The sequence below is a fragment of the Manacus candei genome, unplaced genomic scaffold (genome assembly GCF_025592945.1).
Source record: "Manacus candei isolate 608988 ecotype Guabito, Panama unplaced genomic scaffold, ASM2559294v1 h1tg000050l, whole genome shotgun sequence".
Taxonomy (NCBI): domain Eukaryota; kingdom Metazoa; phylum Chordata; class Aves; order Passeriformes; family Pipridae; genus Manacus; species Manacus candei.
In genome coordinates this window covers 20,252,643-20,272,547 of record NW_026138098.1, presented here as the reverse complement: position 1 = coordinate 20,272,547, position 19,905 = coordinate 20,252,643, and the positions used below count along the sequence as shown (strand labels likewise).

Below are 19,905 nucleotides of genomic sequence, written 5' to 3'. Positions count from 1 at the left end.
TCTCTCACTGTCATGGCATCCTCATCCACTGTTGTACCAATCATCAACAACCCTCTAAATTATGATTTGCTTGCACATTGCCAGCTATTCCTGATTCCTTTTATTCTGTCATCTATTGTGCGTTGACCTGGGATCCTCATGGATCCAGGCACCATGCTCCCCTCCCTCTGACTCCTGTACTCTTTACATCCATGAAAAAATGTAACAGTCACTTTCCTGATTGCAGACAGACCTAATATACAACTCATCCAGAGTGAAGAAGAAGCTGCAGAGAGACAGGCATCTAGCAAAGCTAGGGAGCAGCCTTTGTACAGGTAGACACATGGAGCAGGCAGAGACTGTGGGAGGAGTTGTAGCTGCCTCACTCCTGCTGACACTTTAGCTGCAACAACCCCTCCCAAGAATGAGTCAAAAAGTGGAAGAAGATCTAACCACAAACTAAATACCCATAAATAGTCAGACAAGCACACATTCATGGTACTCACACAAATAAATGTAAAGAAAAGTTCTATGCATAAGTAACACCCACAAAACATAGCCAATAACGTTCAAAGACACAAGAATGCAAACTGGGACACACAGAGGTACTAATGCAGGTGCATGTCAATTAAATGTAATTTCTGAATAAACAAATAACTTACAAAAATATACATACACTAACTAAACGAAGACCTGAAACTCAAGGTAATTTCCTTATATTCACATATACAAAATCAAATCACGTAAAAAAATACAAACTATATACATAAATAAACAGCCTTTATACAGGCAAGAATGACCAATATAGAGATATAGATATATGTATACAACATACACACAAATATATAACCTCAATGCAAATACACATCTGTACAAAGTATATACAGAAGTGCACAGCACTAACAGGCTACATATTCATAAGCAACCACAAAGATACAGTGATACTCCAAGTATGTAGCAACACATACACTCAGAATATACATACAAATATACAACATTCACATATATGCTCAAAATTTGAATACAAATACCTGGCATTCATAGAAATACATAGCACTAATACTGAGCCATATGTGCCCAGACATCCTTATCATCCACAGTATGCATTCTCCTAATAAGGAATATTATACACAGCTTAACATACACATTTTCCAGGTCTCCATAGGCATGCACAAAAATACGGGTCCAACCTGCCACTCACCCCAGTACATAAGCACAGATAAGTAGAAACCATTGATCCTAACACAGAAATACAAAAAACAAACAGGCGTGCATTTCTAGAAACACAAATACACCAGCAGAGATGCACACAAATACAGCTGAAGCCAGACCAGCTTGTCTTCAGAGAGTACCAACCCCTGCCAAACTAAGCAGCACTATAAGCTTTAGAAGCAGAGCATTCTGTCCAAACTGCTTTCTGTGATGTAAGCTGTTAACTCTCCCTTACCTGACTTCCTCCTGAGCAATGCGTACTCCCCAAACTCCCAGGGTGTGTGCAGACACACTTACAAAACACATTTCCTCTTTCTCTTGCTTACACACCGACCTCCAGATTCATGGTGCAGCAGCCCACATTTCTGACAGTGCTGTGCTGCTTATTCATTGTCCTTTCCTTTATCCAGTTTCCCCCCTCCACCTCTTTTCCCATACATACTCTCCCTCTTCTGACATCCTCCTGCAGTTTATTTAGAGAGGTGCAGAATGAGTAGCAGGTGCCTTTCTTATGCCCTTCCGAGAGTGTCACCAGCCAAAGACTCTCAGGAGGGAGAAGTGGGTGTCTACCGAGAATATACTCCCTTTTTGATTTATATTTTCATCTAGAATGGAAGGGAGTGTTACCTAGACTTGGGTGTATAAACACAGTGAGCCTGGACGTCCCCTGTGACCACTCCTGTTTGCAGCGATGCACCATTGCTGCAAGCTTCCAGTCACTGGAAACTCAGCCATAATGCATGAAACAACACAGTCCAGGGAAAGTAGGGGGAAGACACTGTGAGAATGTGAAACACTCCAGAAACTGCTCATTCTGTCTGCACAGCCGTAAACTGCGGGGTGCACACCCCACAGCTGTGTGTGATGGTTGGAACATGGGGTTAGCACCTGAGGCAATGCAACTGCATGTGTCTCCAGTGTCATTGAGACTATTGCTGACCTGTAATAAAGTAGTCATATAGAATAACACAAACATGTCAGCCGTGGGGACAAGAAATCACACCGTGAAACAATGCAGCCATACCACAGACAGTAGTGGTGTTGTGTCACCTGAAGGGGTCCAAACACACCCTGTTGTCTTCAACAATACTATGGCTTTGGGAGCACAGAAATACAACTAGTATGCCCAGAGATGAACATACATCAGGTCATGACACAGTCAAGTGGAATGATGCACTCATACTCTTTGCAAACATATGCAGGCAATGTAGGAAAATGAATGTATTTTCCTACAGACAGTTAAGGGCTAGACCTTCTGCACTAGTACAACTACAGCACTAGTAAAGCATCACTGTACTGCAGATGACAGCATAAGCACACTGTATGTCCTGAAACAACTCTGGTATGCTGTGGAACTCTAATATGAAAACATGTCATTCTTAATATGGCATTGCAGTGACATAGCTATATTGACTTCACTGTCGTGGCCAAGTGATACTCTTTACAGCCAACACATTACATCAGCTGCTGTAACTACTGTATGAATTGCAGTGACAGTACACCTGCACCAGTGTACTGACAATTACTATGTTGAAACAACCTTACTGCATGCAATGATGCAAACATACCACAAGAAACAGTTCACAGCCACACCTGTGAAGAGTGTTCTGGCCTTGAGTGTAATGGGGCAGCATAGCAAGTAGTGATACAGCTAATCTCATAATTAGTGTCACAAACCCACAACCTATAGTGATAGTTACAACAACAGGATAACCACAACCACACTGCCTGTGAACAACATATTGATGCCACCGACAATGACACAAAGTCACCTGAAATGTCATAATTACATCTCCCAAATTATATTATCATTGCCACTCTGAACAACACAAATGGGATCGTACTTGCAGTGGCATACTGAGGTGCTGCATGTCTGCTCAAAAACTTAGACACATTACACACCTCTCCCCTCTGCACTACTTTCCACTGAAAGAATTGAGTTCAAAATTTTCTTCAAGACAATCTATATCCTGGGGCAGTATCTTGAAAAATGACTATCAGGACTGGAACTGTCACAGATCTCCCTGCCTCACACTCCACCTGAAGGAGGCATTTGAAATTTCCAAATAGGAAAATGAGATCATGGCCAGGTAGGAAAAGCCCCAAGCTCTGCAGACAGAGCCCTCCCATTTGGAGTAAGGGAAGATAAACCCACCTGTAACTAAAGCACTGCTTCTCAGTAGAGAGTGTTGTGGTAATAACAGTCAGAAAATTATGCATGCAGCATCAAAGAGAAGGGCAATAATGCTGCCTATCCTGTAGCTAAAGGACTAACAGTTCTGCTGATAGAAGCAGAACCTGTTTGACATAACTCAACGCCATTTAGAAGAGTATGGTGAACCACCTGCACTGATACAGCTAACACTCTTCAGAAAATACCACCAGACCTGCAGAAATTTTGGTGACCTTTTACTGTCCCCCTGCAGTGACACAGCCCTGCATTGCTGGGTATCAGTGTAAATCCCCCTCATCATCAAAATGACAGGTGAAGAAAGGGAAGGAGGAACTTCTGCCTTCTCAGGTTTGCTTGCCCATCTCTGCTGGGGATTCCTTTATTGCAAGCAGCCCGAGTATTATTGCCATTTACAGTAACAATCACTCCATCCCCTCCTCTCCCACAAACCTACTGCTGATATTAGCACTGATCACACTAACAAGCCTGTAGATTTTATTACTACTGATACTAATAATACTGGACACGTTAGGTCTGCTCCCACCAGTAACAGGCTGCAGATATGATCCCTGCTAATGCCAATAATACTGGGGGATATTATCTCTGCAATTGTCAGCACTGCAGATAATTTTGCCAGTAATGCTGTCAAATACTACAGATACTGTCGGCGACCAGTGTTAATAATGCTGAGAATGTTACAGCACCAGCCTCACTAGAAGATGAATCCCAAATGAGAATTTGGGTTTGTAGAGGAAGTCTGTGTGTTATGGACAGAAAGAGCTATGTCTTGTAAGAATGATTTTGTAAAAATCCCCAAAGTTTTACCCAGCTGAAGATGCTGTGGTATGCAGGGAGCAGTTTGATATATTGTTTTCATGTTATCTAATCATCTGTCTATATCCATCTATCTACCTGTCTATCTGTCTTTCCCTTTTCTCCGCATTTCTCCCTTTTTCTCCTTGTACAGTGCTCAGGACTGTATGAGTGACACTGATTTTTTGTTAATGCCTCTGGGTCACCCCAGTTATCATTCTTTTAGCTATCAGTCAAGGGCTTATGAAACAACAGAAATATCTGCATATTATTTTACCCCTTTGTCCTTCATATTGCTGCTCCTTAGTCTGACAGTAACCCTACTGAGCATGGTTGGCCTGCCATCACAGACTACAGCAACGCTAGAATCATGAAGAGCCAGGAATTCCTGCTTTCAGATGCAGCTTGATACTGCAAGACCCTCAGCAGTCTTGGGAAAGTCATTACATGCTTCAGGCCCACCTCTGCCTTTGGAAGATGGTGGGTGTAAGTGCTGGGGAAGGTCAGAGGGAAGTTACAGCAGCATTGGCAGTGCCCATAGAATGCAAGAAATGCCACACACTGTGCTACACAAATGGTGGTGAACTTTTTTAGCCAAATTATTTAAAAAATCATAGGAGACCAACTCTGTCTAATCTGTCACAGAAGTCAGAAGTTTTGCAATCATTGGTCAAAATCTGAAACGTGGTCTTAACAGGGGGAATTCTGACCATCCTTCCTAGGTATTCACCTGATGAAGACACACTGGGTTTTGAGGAAAGACTTGTGACCAGACAGTTCCTTGTTGTGACTAGTAGACACTCAGAGCTCTTTCCCTGCTAACTCTGTCTCAATGCCATAGGTTTCCCAGACCACCCTTGCAGCTGCAACCAGCATATTTGGTAGGCTGGGATTTCCACTGTTCCCTCTAACTCCCTGTGAGGGACACACCTGACTGTCAGCGTCCATCTCTGAGCCCACCTCATGCATCCGTCTGGCTCCTTCTGTCCAACTCGGGAGTTCTGCTACATCATCTTGACACATAATTATCTCTCCTCTTCTTAATCATCTGTGCTACTGTCTAATGTAGGCACCAGCTGCAGCAAGGAGGACCTGGGGGAGGGGGTGTGCTCAGATAGAGGCTCCTCTGTTTCTCCCACCCTGTTCCCCCCAGCCATCACAGAGGTTGCTAACAAGGTTTTCAGAACCGGGGATTCAGGAACAGCTTGGTACTTCCCCCTTTCTGCTGAACTGCATTCCTCACAGAGGAATCCTTGCAGCAGAGCTGGTCCAACAGAGCGGAAAGAAAGAGAGAACAGTGCTGTTTCTTCTGCCTCCTTTAGGGAAGAGCCACTCCCTAAATGCTGGGAAAGTAGATGTGCAAAGCTCACAAATAAACCCTGCAGTTAAGAAACTGCAATAAAACAGTGCTCAGAAGCTCTGGGAAATACTGAGAACGTGTATGCATCCAGCATGAGCATAAAAGAAATACTTGCATTGGATTTCTTGACATCTAATCCCCATCTTGACTAGAAACAATCAGAAACTTCAGACCTACAGAGGAGATTGCCCAGGAATGAGTGCAAGGTCACTGGTGTTGCAAACCCTCTGCATGGACCCTTCTCGTCTTAGGACCCAACCCTGCAAAGGGATGATGTCTTTCAGCATTTCTTAAGGCCAGTGTGAGCCCAGATAACTCACCTCTTGGTTAGGGGTGTTCAGAAGATGGCTGGGGGTCACATGTGAGGTTTTTCTAGGACAGGGGCACAACGTCTCCCTGCAGCAGATATCTGAGATGACAGGATGAAGGCTGTTCTCTAAAGTAGTTCCAATCATGTCATGTAATTGCCACCTAAAACTCAGCTGAAGACAAACAACATCTCTGGGATTGTCTGGTACCTTTTTGATTCCTAGTGGAATATGTGGGCTCTTGGCCAACAGCAAGGAGTTGCAGAGTGTCACTTGCCTAAATCAAATCTGGGATGAATTAAGGACAGACACAGAGAGTAGTTCTTACTGTCAGTATATCATTGTGAAGTGTCACAGTCTTAGATGGCTGCTTGGTTGTATCTAACTACTTTCCAAAAAAAGCTCAAGTTCTGAGGCTGGAATTGACTGTGAGACTGCATCTAAAGTGGGATGATCTTTCCAGGTATAGCCTGGATAGCTGCTAAAGCCAGATTGAACAGCTTCATTTCAAATGAGATGTGGAGGCACCATGTTGAGAGCTAGTGATCACCACACTGGACTGTATGAGAACAGGGATTCACAAAAACCCCAAATAAGTGCCAGGAGATCTGCACAACCATTAGAGAAACTTGTCATTCCATTTAAAATGTCTCTATTTCATGTATATGTAATGATGGCAAATGCTGGAGGGGGTTGCAATACTTGTAGTCTCTTATTCCTGACATTTTTTGGCTTTGAGGAATTGACTCAGCCCTTCCATTGCTACACTTTTGTCTTAGCTGGGCCCTACTGCCATCTAGCTGGGAAATGGATCTTCCTCTGGGGCCCGATCCAATTTCCAATGACATCAGCAAAAATGTTCCCATTTGCTTTAATAGAAGCTGTGTTGGGTCCTTGCCTCTAGTTTTATTTGTATTAGTGAGAAAGGCGACATGGTGACTGCCTTTTATTCTTAGGATTATTGTGTTTGTTTGGATCAAAAACTTACAGATGTGAACCTCACCAGAATGAATGCTGAGAAAATTACCAGCAAAACCCCCGAATGCAGCATCTCTCTCAGGAGAGCTTTCTCTTCTCACTACATATCACAGACAACTCTCATGTTCTCTTGCACTGCACAGCCTTGGGTTTACAGCACACACAGCACACTGAGCCACCTGTACTGCTAAGAGGTCCCTCCACACGACAAGCAACGCATAATATACTGAAGTCAGGGCTGAACCCAACAAACTGATCAGTCACTACCCTTAGAAAAGTTCACCTCCTGGCCCTCAATTTTAGAACAAATCAAATTAAAAGAGCAAGATTTAAAGAAAAGAGTTTAAAAGATACCGTAAAAGCACCAAGACCTTACCCACCCCTTCTGACTCAATCTATCTATATCCGAGGCTTCTGCTTTTGATTCATTTCAGGATCCACTTTGCCCTGAGTACTTCCCAACAAGTAGGAAGCAAAAGGAGATAGCTTAATCCTATTTCCTTAGAGCCCTAGCGGAAGGCCTAGAAAACAACCTTACGGTCACAGTACTCAGAAGACCTCCTGTTCTGCTTTCAGACTGTTGCAAGCATGACAGTTCTGCTGTGGTAGATGCTACCCATTGAAAATCGGGCCCTTGTGATCACCAGCTAATGTAGCTCATGGCACATCACAGGGCAGGAACTTGTTTGCAAGGGGAATGAGATATAAATCCCACATTGCTGGTGCTTCTCCAAGATGGCATTTTGTTTGAAAACGAGTGAGTCGGGGAAACCATGTTTACCCACAGTTCAAAGTCCGGGCACCTGCTGGCACCTGGGGAGTTCAGTTCCAGCCGTTTCCAGCAGTGAATGAACTTGGGATCAGCTCCAGCAATGGAGACGGCTCTCTGCCTGCTGAGCAGATGTCTGGAGACGCAGCCTGTCATGAAAGGGCCTCGGAAGAAGAGCATTCCAAGCCAGCAGGGCAGTGGCGGGGAACTGGTCTCTGTTGCTAAAACTGATCTAGCCCCTGGAGCAGCTGCAAACCTTGGCCTGAAATTGGAGCCTGTACATGGGGACAAAGAATATAAAAGGGAGGATGAGCTTCTCCCCTCCCCCTACCTTCATCACGTTTCCTCTTCTCGCCATTCGACCGAGGAATCCCCAGGATCCCGTTAATGGAGTAAGAGCCCACTGGATCATTGGAGGCACTGGAGACGGGAGGGGATGCTGTGCTGGGCACTGGACAAAAGGAAAAGGGAAAAAGGGCCATGAGGAGAGCAGCACAGCACTCAGGGATACCCAGCTAAAAGCTATGCATGCCACCAGCCTCATAGTGAAGCCTGTGCACTAAGCAGACTCCCAGTCCCTCACACTGAAGGACTTATACTCGCTCTACTGCAACTGAGCAAAGATGCATCCCAGCTTTGCTTGTCATTTTCTATACCGTAGCTCCACAGCCTTCCAGTACAGGGCCATTAATAACAAGCAAGTGTATTTCATCAAGAAGCTAAACCTTGTTGTTACATCCCAGTTCAGAGCAGGCTTCCCATAGCGTGTCAAGGTAACTGAGTGAAATGCTGCACAGGCCACATTCTCTAGTGACTTCATAGTACATCCATATTTCACTGGATCATTTCCTCTCAGCATTTTTTTCACCAAGAGTGCATGTGTTCTGTCTTAGGCAGACCAACCTCCTACATGCCCACCCAAAACTCTCATTGAAAAATTACCTTTTTAGCATACCTTAGAAGCACTTCAGTGTTGAGCTAATAAATTCTGTTCCCTTGTGAGGGAACAACTGGTGAGTTGGTGATGCATACTACTACCCAGATTAGTGAAAATCTAGTGACTTCCTTTTGTACTGACCAATGTCAATAGGCAGAATCCTGCGACCATTGAGGGCAATCCAAGACTGCTCATGAATTTCCAGTATATCAGAAATGACAAGTTATTCAGATTAGAAATGATCACTTCATGATAATCAGGACTTTAGAAAGTAGAATTGGTAGAGCTATGAATCCAGCAGGCATACCTATTATGTCCCAGTGTGTCCCAGTACTGGAGAGAATATCCCAGTTCTCTCATAGGCCACTATGCATCATTCAGCTCATAAAGCACTGACCTGAAGCAATCAATACCTCCAATACAAGCCTTCCAGGATGGAGCAGAACCTGTCAACACTGTCCAATGTAGACTCACGCTTCCCAGTACATCCCAGAGCAATGAGAGACTCTAGGGGAAGCACTCACACTTGCCATCCTAGCTCAGCCATTGCATTCCCTAGACATTGCACTACTGTTCCAAGAAGGAATAATATCTGCCAACTCCATCTGTTGTGATCAGTGATTCCCAGTACAGTGAGCAAGTCCAGATTAAATGGGCATCCAGAAATGCTCTTCTATATTGGCCCATTAATTCCATTGTACTCCTCAATAAAATTTGCATACAGGATTATATCTACCACCTCTGTCCCGTGTAGACCAGTACTTTCCAGTAAATCCTTGTGTAGCAACAGATTCTCAATAACCAACAGAATCTAAGACAGTGTCTTAGACCACAAATAAGCTACTGTATTTCACAGTATCCCAGAACTGCATATTTTCCCTGCTCTGACTTGTCACTAGATAAAGCTATGCTAGCAACAGCAGACATATCCACCATACAGCCCACAGACTGAAAAGCACCTCATCACATATCTAGCACAGTACCTTTAAACAGACTAGGAGACATTTGGTCACTTTATTACAGCCTCCATCTTCTGCTCACCTCGATAAACCAGCAAAACATCTTCCCCAGCAAAAAATGCATTTTCTCATTGAAATACACCCGAGGCATACCTGACTGCTGAGCTAGAACAATGAAGAACTTAGTTGTGAGGCAACAGGAATATCTTACCCATATTTGTGTATTACTAGCTCTAAGAAAGGGACCAGTTCCAACAAAGGGAGAGGAGAGAAACAAAATTGAGAGTAAGAGGGGGGAAAGAGAGTCAGAGTAAAGGCTCGTGCTTAGACAGCACAGCAGTAAATACTTCTCTATAGGGAGATGAAGGAGAGCATGAATGTGAAATGGATGTTAGGGCAGAATCACTTCAGCAAACCGCTACCTTGGGCTAGTTTCTCCATGATTCCCTTCTCTGCAATGCAACAAGGGAAACAAAGAAAAGAAACCTCTGATTTCCATAGAGGCTTCTTTCCCGCCACCCCCTCCTCCCTTTTGCTCTGCTCAGCATCTGCTTGTCATACTTTGTTCGCTCAACTAAGCCTCATCCCCATTTCCACTTGACCTGTCACCACCCTTCATGCCAGTCTCCTTACCAATAGTATGTCCTGGTGCAGTCACACCTGTCCCACTCCCGTCTGGTGTTGGATGAAAAGGCTGCTGAACTTTGGTTCTGATGATCCTAGAAAAGAGCAAAACACGTTCAGAACTCAAATGCAACTTCTCTGTGTCTTTGCATACCCACAGTCCCAGCTATCAGAACCCGAAAACTTGATCTGAGCTCTGGGTGCAGCAGAGTGGTTCCATTTGCCTTATTGTGGTCCTGATTCTACTGCTTTAATGGTACGATTCTTGGAGAATTGTCCTAGTTCTGCTCTATTATCTTTATCCCAAACGTGGGTGTTCACTGCATAAGGAGGGTGTTCAGTGAGTGAGCAAGTATCTCCTGTGTGTTAAAAGCTGCATTAGCATTTATGGTCTGATCTGTGAGCATCATCTCAAGGCAGTCTTTGCAGCTAATAGAGACATTGCTGGATTTACAAATGGTGTAGCTTTAATTTTGTTATCTAAAAAACACCCTTCTGAATGACTGAATGCCCTTGTGGAAGGCTTGCCCAAAGCCCTTGCCCTTCATAAATGAGAAGTTAAGAGCAGAAGGCATCTGTAGGGAGTGGTGAGGGATAGAGATCACCAGGAAGAAGTTTCAGCAAACAGGGCAAAAATTGGTGTTTGTCAGATGGTGAATGAATACAGCATGGGAACTCAAAAAGATGCTACAAATCTCATAATATAGCTCAGAATGAAAATAAACTGAACTGTAATTCAGTGCTCTGTTTCTTGTTACATGAAATCTTTCACCCCTAGGTCACTGGTTTAAATCCAAGTGAGGTCAGTGGTGAAAGAAAATCACTAGCATTTGACTGGCAAGGTCCCTGACTACTGGCAGATATTGGGTATCTGTGACTCCAGAACCACTGTTTCACCAAGGAACTCAGCAAATAAGCCATGACCTGTGGAGGCCATGGAGACCAAATTCCTTTCTGAGATTAAAACAAACCCCTCCTCTCTTCAACCTCTCCAGTTAGGGTGAGGTCTGAAGATGCTCTTCAGCCTGAGTTTCTGGAACTCTCAGCCCTGCATTACATTAGCTTTATTTCCTACCCATTTTCTAAAATCTCTTCAGAAAGTGAAAGCAAATAGCACATTCTCTCTGCCTGCATGACAACTTCCCTTCTAAATTCATTCTAAAGAATAAGTTGGCAAAACTTCAAAGAACAAATGTGTGTCTAGTGGGTGGTATGGTATGGATAGAGACACGCAAGACACTGGGAGGGCAATATTGAAAAAGCACAACTCCTGAGACTGAAACCTTTTTAGGAAAAGAAAGAGAACATCTCACCTCAGCATGTTAGAAAACTCTGATGTACATATGATGAAGCCTGAGCAGTAGCTGGAGCGGCAGAGAGGCTGCCTGGGACATAGCTGGAGACAGACAATGTCAAGGTTCTAGCTGGGGATGGAGATCCAGATCCTCATCCCATATAGATAACTGGTACCAGATGCCCTAATCTATAGCTGCTGAGGACCTATACAGAAGGTGTCTGAAGGCTTCAGGGCCAGATTCTGAGGTCTTGCTATTTGTACTAGCTGAGGAGCTGATCTGAAAAGTCTGTGCTAGGGCAAATAATATAACTTTTTTTCTTCTTTTAGGTGTTTTTTTTTTCCCTCTTCTCTCACATTCCCCCTAAAACCCCCTGAAGTGCCACTCTGGTTGTGTGAGTTTATTGATTTCCCCCAGTCCAGAGAAACAGAAAAAGGGGATGGGGTGCAGGCAAAGGGATGGAAATAGAAAGCTATAAATTATTTGTGACAGGAAAGCAATAGTGCCAGAGTGCTGAGCACAAGTCCCGTGTCACTATTAGATTCCTTTTAGCCTGATGACACTGTAAAAGAGGTTAAGTGTCTGATGGAATCGTACACCTTGGGGGCAGGGGCAGTCCAGGAGAAGAACAAGCCACAGAGAGCGGGTATATCAATTCTCCAGGCCAATAATATTCCCCTCATTGATCGCAACACAAAGTTCAAAAATCTCATTATAGCTAGGCAGTCCTGGAACTTTTTAAAAATCAATAGAGTGATATAATGTATGTATACTTTGTATAAATGTATCTATCCATCCATCCATCCGTCTATCCAAAACCTGCCTGGGGGTGTCTAAGTTAACCTACACATTATACTGTGTTATGTTCTACTGTAGTGCAGCATAGTGAATGGATTAGAAGATTTCCCCTGCAGTCTTAGATGACATATTATAAAACGTCCTGTTAGCACTGAGGTGACATCAGACAGTTCCATTCATACTGAGATATGACATCAGACACATCATTCGTACTGGGAGATGGCATCAGGCGGCTAAGGGAACCAAAAGATGAGTCTAATTACACTGAGATGGCGGATCAGGCTGTGCTGAATCATGCTGCATGGAAATTGCAAAGTTTCAAAAAGCCATTTGGAGGACAAACAGCCTGTGAAACGCTTCAGGTATAAAATGCCTGTCCATAATACTCCAAAAACCCAGGCAGGGCATGAAGAGGAAAGTTCAATTTCCTCCCCCATTCAGTCTGTGGGCTAAGAACACCAGTTAGTGCCAGTTGTGACTGTGTTTACTGAGAAGCGTCCATTAGGAACTGGAATGAGGCTCACCAGCTCATTTCACCAAGTAGCTGTCAGCTGGTAATGATTTTCGGTCACTACCAACCAGGGCCAGATTTCAGCTAGTGACCCAGAGGTGAAAGGCTTGCTCAAAAATTCCCTTCCTAAGAATGAAGCTGGTTTTATGTCAAAAGAAAGTGCCTGGAAACTGTGAGCAGAGGGGAGCAGTTCTGATTGTGCCACCTCTGGTAGCTTGGGTCAAATAATTCTTGGCATCAAATGCACAGACCTAATGAGGTCTCAGGTAGAAGGTATTTTCTATGATTAAAAGAAGAGGCAGAAGAGGTCATGAAGAGGCTCTCCCTGGCAGTGTTCTTTTGCCCTAAAGTCATGACTGAACTCTAGCACTGTAAGGAAAGAGGAGAAATTTCAGGATCCTAATGCTCAGTACAGAACACGGCAGTGCATCTCCCTGGGTCGATTCACTTAGGGACAGTGATAAACAAGTGATAGCAAGGCATCACTGCTGCTGCTTTAAGAGGCTTTGAGTGAGCCTGCCCTACACAAGACCACCTAATGAAACAGCAGATGAAAGATGAACAGAGCTGACCCAGTCCTATAGCAACAAATGCAGCATAGTAATGCTGTCTTTAAACTTTGTGATTGCTGAAAGCTTCTCACCCTTACCAGAGACTGAAAAATGCACTAAGCCAGCTCTGCTGCCTCAAATCTAGGATTTCTGGATTACTGCTGTATAAGAGGTCGCAAAACCTCAATCACCTCTTGCCATCTTTGATGGCTTGTTCTTGCCTTTAGACACTGGAGAAAGACAAGTGTTTTTGCAGACCACTTCCTTGGCCCTTTCCAAAAGTAGAAGGGACACAAGTCCTGCCACACCAGTTAGCAGTGCTGATTTCTTGAGATAAATGCCATATTTTCAAACGTCTTTATTTTCTCCAAGAGAAATTGTCACTTTGGACTAAATTCATCCCTGCTCTAATTCCATCACAGTCAGTGACTCCAGTAACAGCATTTGTATTTAATTAGGAACATAAACTGGTACTTACTGCAAATTCCAATTTTTCATTTTCCAGTGGGAGATTTTTGCACAAGTTGTCTACTTTGAGTTTCAGACTATAAACAGATTTAATACATAACCTTCTGAAGTTTCAGCAACAGGACATTTATAGATCTTTGATTGCAGTAAAGCCACTGAACTTCATTTCACAATCTGAATTTAATATGCAATATTATCTTAAGTAATGGCATATAATGTCATTACAGTACATAGTATCATACTGTGAATTATACATCCATTCCTGGAATTCATGAGTTACCATACTTGGCTTGTAGCGACTCTAGATTTCTAGAATTAATACTACGTACAGCGCCAGCTGAAATCAACTGCCTGTTTCCAAATGCCTTTTACTTTCCTAAATGTTCACCATTAGATCATGAATTTCCAATGTTTGATTTCTATTTCATTATTTTTATCAGTTTTAATGCAATTCCTTTTCCTGATTCTGAATACAGACAGACAGGCAAAAATCTTCTCTCCTAGTATGACAATTGTAACAAGCTCTCATCAAGAATGTAGAAAGAAATACTAGAAGTCAAAATTATGTGAGCCAGAGTCTTTTCTGAGAAGCAAAACGTTCACTCCTTTTAAATAAGCAAGTAAAAAATCACTTCTGTACCTGTCCAGAAATTATTTGATGAAAGAATAAGAGATCATAGTAAACTTCCCTTGCTTCTCTGACATTTCTATCCAAACTCTCTTATGACCTAATGTACTCTGTGGTTTCTCCTTTCTTACTACAGTTGTCAGAGTCTTTAGACACTATCTCAAATAAAAAAGTTATACTAGGGCTGATCAGAGAGAGGTAAGGTAGGTCTGAATCATCTGGAGTCCCAGGCTAGCAATTATTTTAATCCTGGAAGAACAGAGTGAAGTTGCACCAAAGGAAAGAGTGGTGTGTCCTGCTGCCTCAAGAAGACCCTGGCAGAATTCAGAAACCACTGGTATCCTTGCTTTGATCATATTCCTTTGTTGTGGATTATTTTTCATAGTGGAAAGATACACTCAGCAGAGCACCAAACTCCTTGTAATTGTTTTGGAGTATTCATATTTTAAATGCTCCATATTAGCAGCACATTACAAGACCCCAGGGTGTGCATTACTGGGCAATTAAAGTGGTTCTTGGAAGGCTAACATTGTGAAGCTTCAGCCTTTTCTCTGCAGTGTGTCGAGAGGAGGCTGTGATGGCCAACGCACTCACACCCTGCTGTGCCGCACTGTTTAATTAGTGCCGGGCTGTACTGCTGAGCCACGGGCTCTGCCGGCGGTACAGACACGGCAGCCTGCGGGGGACACGGTGCAGGGCTCGGTGAGACAGTGATGCCTTCTCTGCATCAGATCGCTACCTACAAAAGGGCTTGAGACCATCCCAGTGATGCTGGCATCAGAGAAGAGGCAGCTTTGGGGTCCTTGTTGACAGCCTCCATGGAGTCAACAATATCTCAGCTGAAGATTGGTGCTGCACAGGCATTAAGAACTCTGAACGTGGCTTTGGTTCAAATAGGAGAGAGTTTTATGTTTCTGTGCATAGGTTGAAAAACAGCTGAATTCACAGCTGAGCAAAAGAAAGGGTGGGGGAGAAGCCTTGTTTGCGCAAACAAAGTTCAAAACGAAATGCAAGCTTTGTAACACCGTGAGGAAAAACAGCCGAGGGATTTGGGGGTGAAGGAAGGGAAATAGAAAGTCTGATAGAGCCTAATCCGACTTAGGGAAGGGCTTCAGTTCCTTGCTCTGTCATGGACCTCTCTCATCAAGAGTTTGGACAAATGGCATTTCTCTCTGTGCTCTGTTTCCTGCCTGAAGTGTGAAGATAGGAGCATTGCGTGCCACCTGGGGCACAGTGAGGACAGCTGGAAGGAGGAGTGAAGGGCTCAGACTCTCTAATAACGGGCCAAGTAAGTGCTTCAGCGAGCTGTAGCACAGTATTGGCTTCGTTCTCTTGCTTGTAGCAGAAGTGACACGTACCCTGCTGACAGCGGCTGTATGTGAAGGGAAGGGAAATAGGCAAAGGCAACAAGAATTGTATTTCAGCTGCACAGGCTTTGGCGGTCGTGTTTGAATTTGCAGCAGCAGATGTAGATGGGAAAATCAGAGCTGCCCCCCAAAAGCCGCAACATAATTTCTACTGGGAAGCGGAGGGGGTGGGGAGTAGCTTCTACTGCTCTCAAAATCTACTGCAACACTTACAACCCTCAGAACAACAGCTGACATTGGCAGGAGCAGCAGACTCAGCTTCCTCGCTAGCTGGCCTGAGGCTCTGGTGCTCCTTGCCAAGGCAGCAGAATGCCTTCAAACCCTGCCACATTCAGGGGCCACAAGCAATATTCACACATTCAAACTCTCTCCTGTCATGCAAATTGCATTTTCTTCTCCCTACCTTTTGAAAAAGGAGAGAGAAGAAGGGTGACCATGTATACTATGTTAGTATATAAGCACAAGTATGACAGATAAATTAGATTGATTAGGTTGGTAGTCCTAAAAGGTGCATGAAGAGGGATTATCTGCTTTCCCAAAGCTTCCAAATAGATGAGAGGTCAAAATGGAGATGCCTTACATGTCTCAAAACACAGTCCCAGCCCTCTCTGAGAATATTTGACTCCTTATCTCCTGTTAATCTGTGTAGGTCCATCAACTTCAGTGGAGCTACACTGACATGCCTGCAGGCATGGGGAAAAAAGTGCCACTTTGTTCCAGGTCAACCTGCTCACTACGAACAGGAGAGAAAGCCCAATTCTGCCCTTTTCTCTCATTGTATTTCTTGGCTGCACTCTAAGAAGACTCACAATTCACAGCACCAGTTTTACTATCTGAAGGGCTTAGAGGGGAGCTAGGGGTTTTTTGTTGTTTTAAATCAGTGACCCATGATGACACCATATGGTTTTATTTCATTTAATTTGAGCAGAGCATTAATGTTCAGCTTCTAGCAGATCTCAGTGCATTCCAGTTCTGCTTTGCTACACGGTACAAGCCCAGACATAAGGAAGAGGGGTGGAAGGAAAGAAAGGTGAAGATGCCTGTCTTTTGGGAGTGGGAGATCTGCCAGACAGGGGGTTGGCCTGCCATCTCATTCTGTGAGCAGTAACACACAACTTCATGCCCCTGGTACTGATGGCATTGACAATGGTCAGCCCCATGTGTACAGATTGCCTAGCCTGACCTCCCAGAATAAATTGCTGCATTAGGCTGTAGGAAACATTTTCTCACCTGGGAAACAGGTGTGCTTGAATAGTTGCTGTGTTATGCAAAGCTGTGGCTACAGAGCCAACAGGACCTGGTCTGGCTGTCTTAAAGCTGGCTAAAGTTTATTTACACGAGCTGCAGTCAAGCAGTGACAGTAGCATAGAAATGTCCTCAGGCAGGTGCTTCTACTTTTATTACACTCAGTTCACGTTTGGAAGGCTTTCTTCCAGAAATTCATTAAAATCCAAACATCTAGAAGATGTCATACAGTCAACAAAATACTGGAAGCAAACTTGATCCTAGTAGCTTGACATCCTGGGTTTAAGGTGAATTAAGAAAATCTTATAGTACAAAAAGAGTTCTGCTGCTCTTGAACGTAGAAACACAGGCCTAGGAGGAACCACCTGGGTCATCAAGTCCAAATTCTAATATCATAGGCAACCGTGGAGCAGACATTCAGCTCACAGCATCCATGAAAGTATCCATCCCAGCAGCTACAGACCTATCATTCCCCCTCACCAAACTCATCTCTGCAACAAAAGGCCAAAAGCTACAAAACCAACAAGCCACATGAAGAGAGCAGGAGAGAAGCATTGCCAGTGGCTAGGTCCCCTTCACTAGCAAGATACTTCTGCCATGAAAGGGCACGGAAATTTTTGAGCTCTTAGGAATTAATAATTTTCTGAGTATGCCTACACTGCAGTGATAGCAGTTCAGAGTGGCATCTTCTGTTACCTACGGACTGGCCAGCTTGGGTCCTACTAGCAGTGTTGCTGCAGCAGTATGGAGCTGGCATAGGGTACAGCCCCATGAGCTGCCAGCACACCGGTGACTGCCACGCAGCACGGGCTGGAGCTGTCAGAACAGCGGCTGTGCCAGCAGGTGAGTTAAGAAGAACTACAGAAACACATGGGCTTGCCAAGGTTAAATATCTTAATCTGGAGTATGGGAACTTTTAATTGAAAGCTTTGCTTTGAGCCCATTTCCAGTTATTAAAATTCAGGAGTCTGTGCTGAATTCCTTGTGGACATTCATTTTGATTAACAGAAGACATGTGTGTACTAGGAAGGGAGTCTTGAACTGGGAGGAATCAGATAAACGTAGGTAACATTTTCAACCCTCTTGCAAGTTATGCCATACCTGGTATTTTGTATAAAGCCTCAGATCTTAAAGATAAACAACTAGTTCTACTTTCATTTAATACCAAGGTATTTCTAGCTTTCATGGCTGCAAAGACCAGGTGGAAGTGGGACCTGGCTGCCTTCCAAGGGGCCAGAACTGGAGGCAAAGGAAAAAGAAATAAATACATTCTCATTTACAGCCTTGCAAATTTTATGCCAGTCTCTTTATTTTGGAGGGTATTGAATGAGGACTTTTTAACTTTTGGGCTTGGCAGCATTGTGTATTAGCTGTGTATTATCTCTATATCCTGCAGAGTGCAGCACTGCAGTACGTGCTTGTGTATGTTGGATAAGCAAATTATTCCCTTTACAGGGGTGTCATTGTGTGTTGCCTCCCTTATGCTGGTCAGAACTGGGGAAAATTTTCTTAGTGCACCCCTTACCATTAGAAGATTTTTGCTGAAAATCAAAACAAAACCAGTGCTGAGAATGTGACAATTTACATCTAATGTTATTCTTACTTCGGGTTTTAAAGAAATAAACAAAATTATGAGAAGAGTGTAAATCAGAATGGAAAAATTGGGGGCTTTCCCCTTTAAAATTACCTTTTTCAGGTGAGTGAAAGACTATGCTAAAAAATAAAAATCAGAATAATATGTATGTATTGTATTGAAAAAGCAGGTTCCAACTACACTGAAAAGCTAGCTGTAGAATTTTATTGAAGTTCTGATTCAAAACCACATTGAAAATATTCATGGAGAACCTGAATCTGTCCCTTCTTGTTCTAGTCCTCACTGCTCTTGTATAATTTATTCCTTGCTTTATTGTGCCACCCAAAGCAGTTAGGCACAGGTGAGCACTTCAGCATGTGGGTGCTACATAGGCTTCCAGCATCAAGTTGGTGCCCATCTCTGTAGAAGACAGTCTAGTTTTCATGTTTAGAGGACAAAGCCATTTTTCATAATGAAAAGACAAATCTGTAACCAGTCTGCTTGGCTCATGTAAGTCACTATCAGGTCTAATGTTTAGAGAATATGATTTGTATGTTTATGTGTCCATATTGTGTTTGCAATGCATTAGTACTTGGTTCTTAGTATCTTTTAATTCGCCACACAACTGACATACTTGTTTATCTTTGTCTATAGGTCTGCATGGAGTTAGACATTTGGGTCACATATTATATATTCAGTCCCCATGAAGAATTAATAAACATTTGTTCAACCATTGCAGGTTTTAACAGAGTTTAATGGCAAAATATGTTCAGATGTGTGGCTTGTAAGCATCACCAACTAGTGATATGGATGTTTTTGCACAGCCCCATAAAATTATTACAAATAATAAGTCATAACCACCTAGAAAAAATGTGTAACAAGGCTATAATATCCATGATGTAATAGCTAATGTATCTGAATACTGATACATAATTAATGGGGAACCCTGCTATTTTATAAGGCCCATACCTGTGCGTGTATTTGCATAGCTGTGTAAGTTGGTGAATGTAGATCTGCTCTATTTCTAAATAACATATCTGGCATCCATCTGATTAACTGAAGAGCTATGGGTTTCTGTGAGCCTTCACCAGCCTGTTATATCTGTCCTTTTCTGCTACAATTGCAATGGCCAGTAGAGTACTCAGGGCCTCTGGGTACCCTTTTCCTGGCTCCTGTATAAATACAGCTCCTGTCCATAGGAGTTAGCGGTCCAAGGGTTTATCTACATACGGCTGTGCAAAATAACTAATTTGAATTAACTGAATGTGTGAAATTAAAGTTGTCTAGTTAAACTGCATTACACCTCTGACTCCCTTGTTTAGAATTAAGGCAGCTTTAATTTAGTTTAGCTTAATTC

The 19,905-nt window shown here is 43.3% G+C and overlaps 1 protein-coding gene across 12 annotated transcripts in view; it reads right to left on the bottom strand.

The window, feature by feature from the left end:
• The window catches only part of PAX2 (paired box 2), a 99,580-nt gene that overhangs the window by 43,094 nt on the left and 36,581 nt on the right, over window positions 1-19,905 (bottom strand). For all 12 annotated transcript variants that reach the window (XM_051800131.1, XM_051800130.1, XM_051800137.1 and 9 more), the window contains 2 exons: window positions 10,122-10,207; window positions 7,924-8,043 (listed from right to left, as the gene is read on the bottom strand). In XM_051800131.1, coding sequence (XP_051656091.1) covers window positions 7,924-8,043; window positions 10,122-10,207 — 206 coding nt within the window. The remainder of the gene's footprint in view (window positions 1-7,923; window positions 8,044-10,121; window positions 10,208-19,905) is intronic.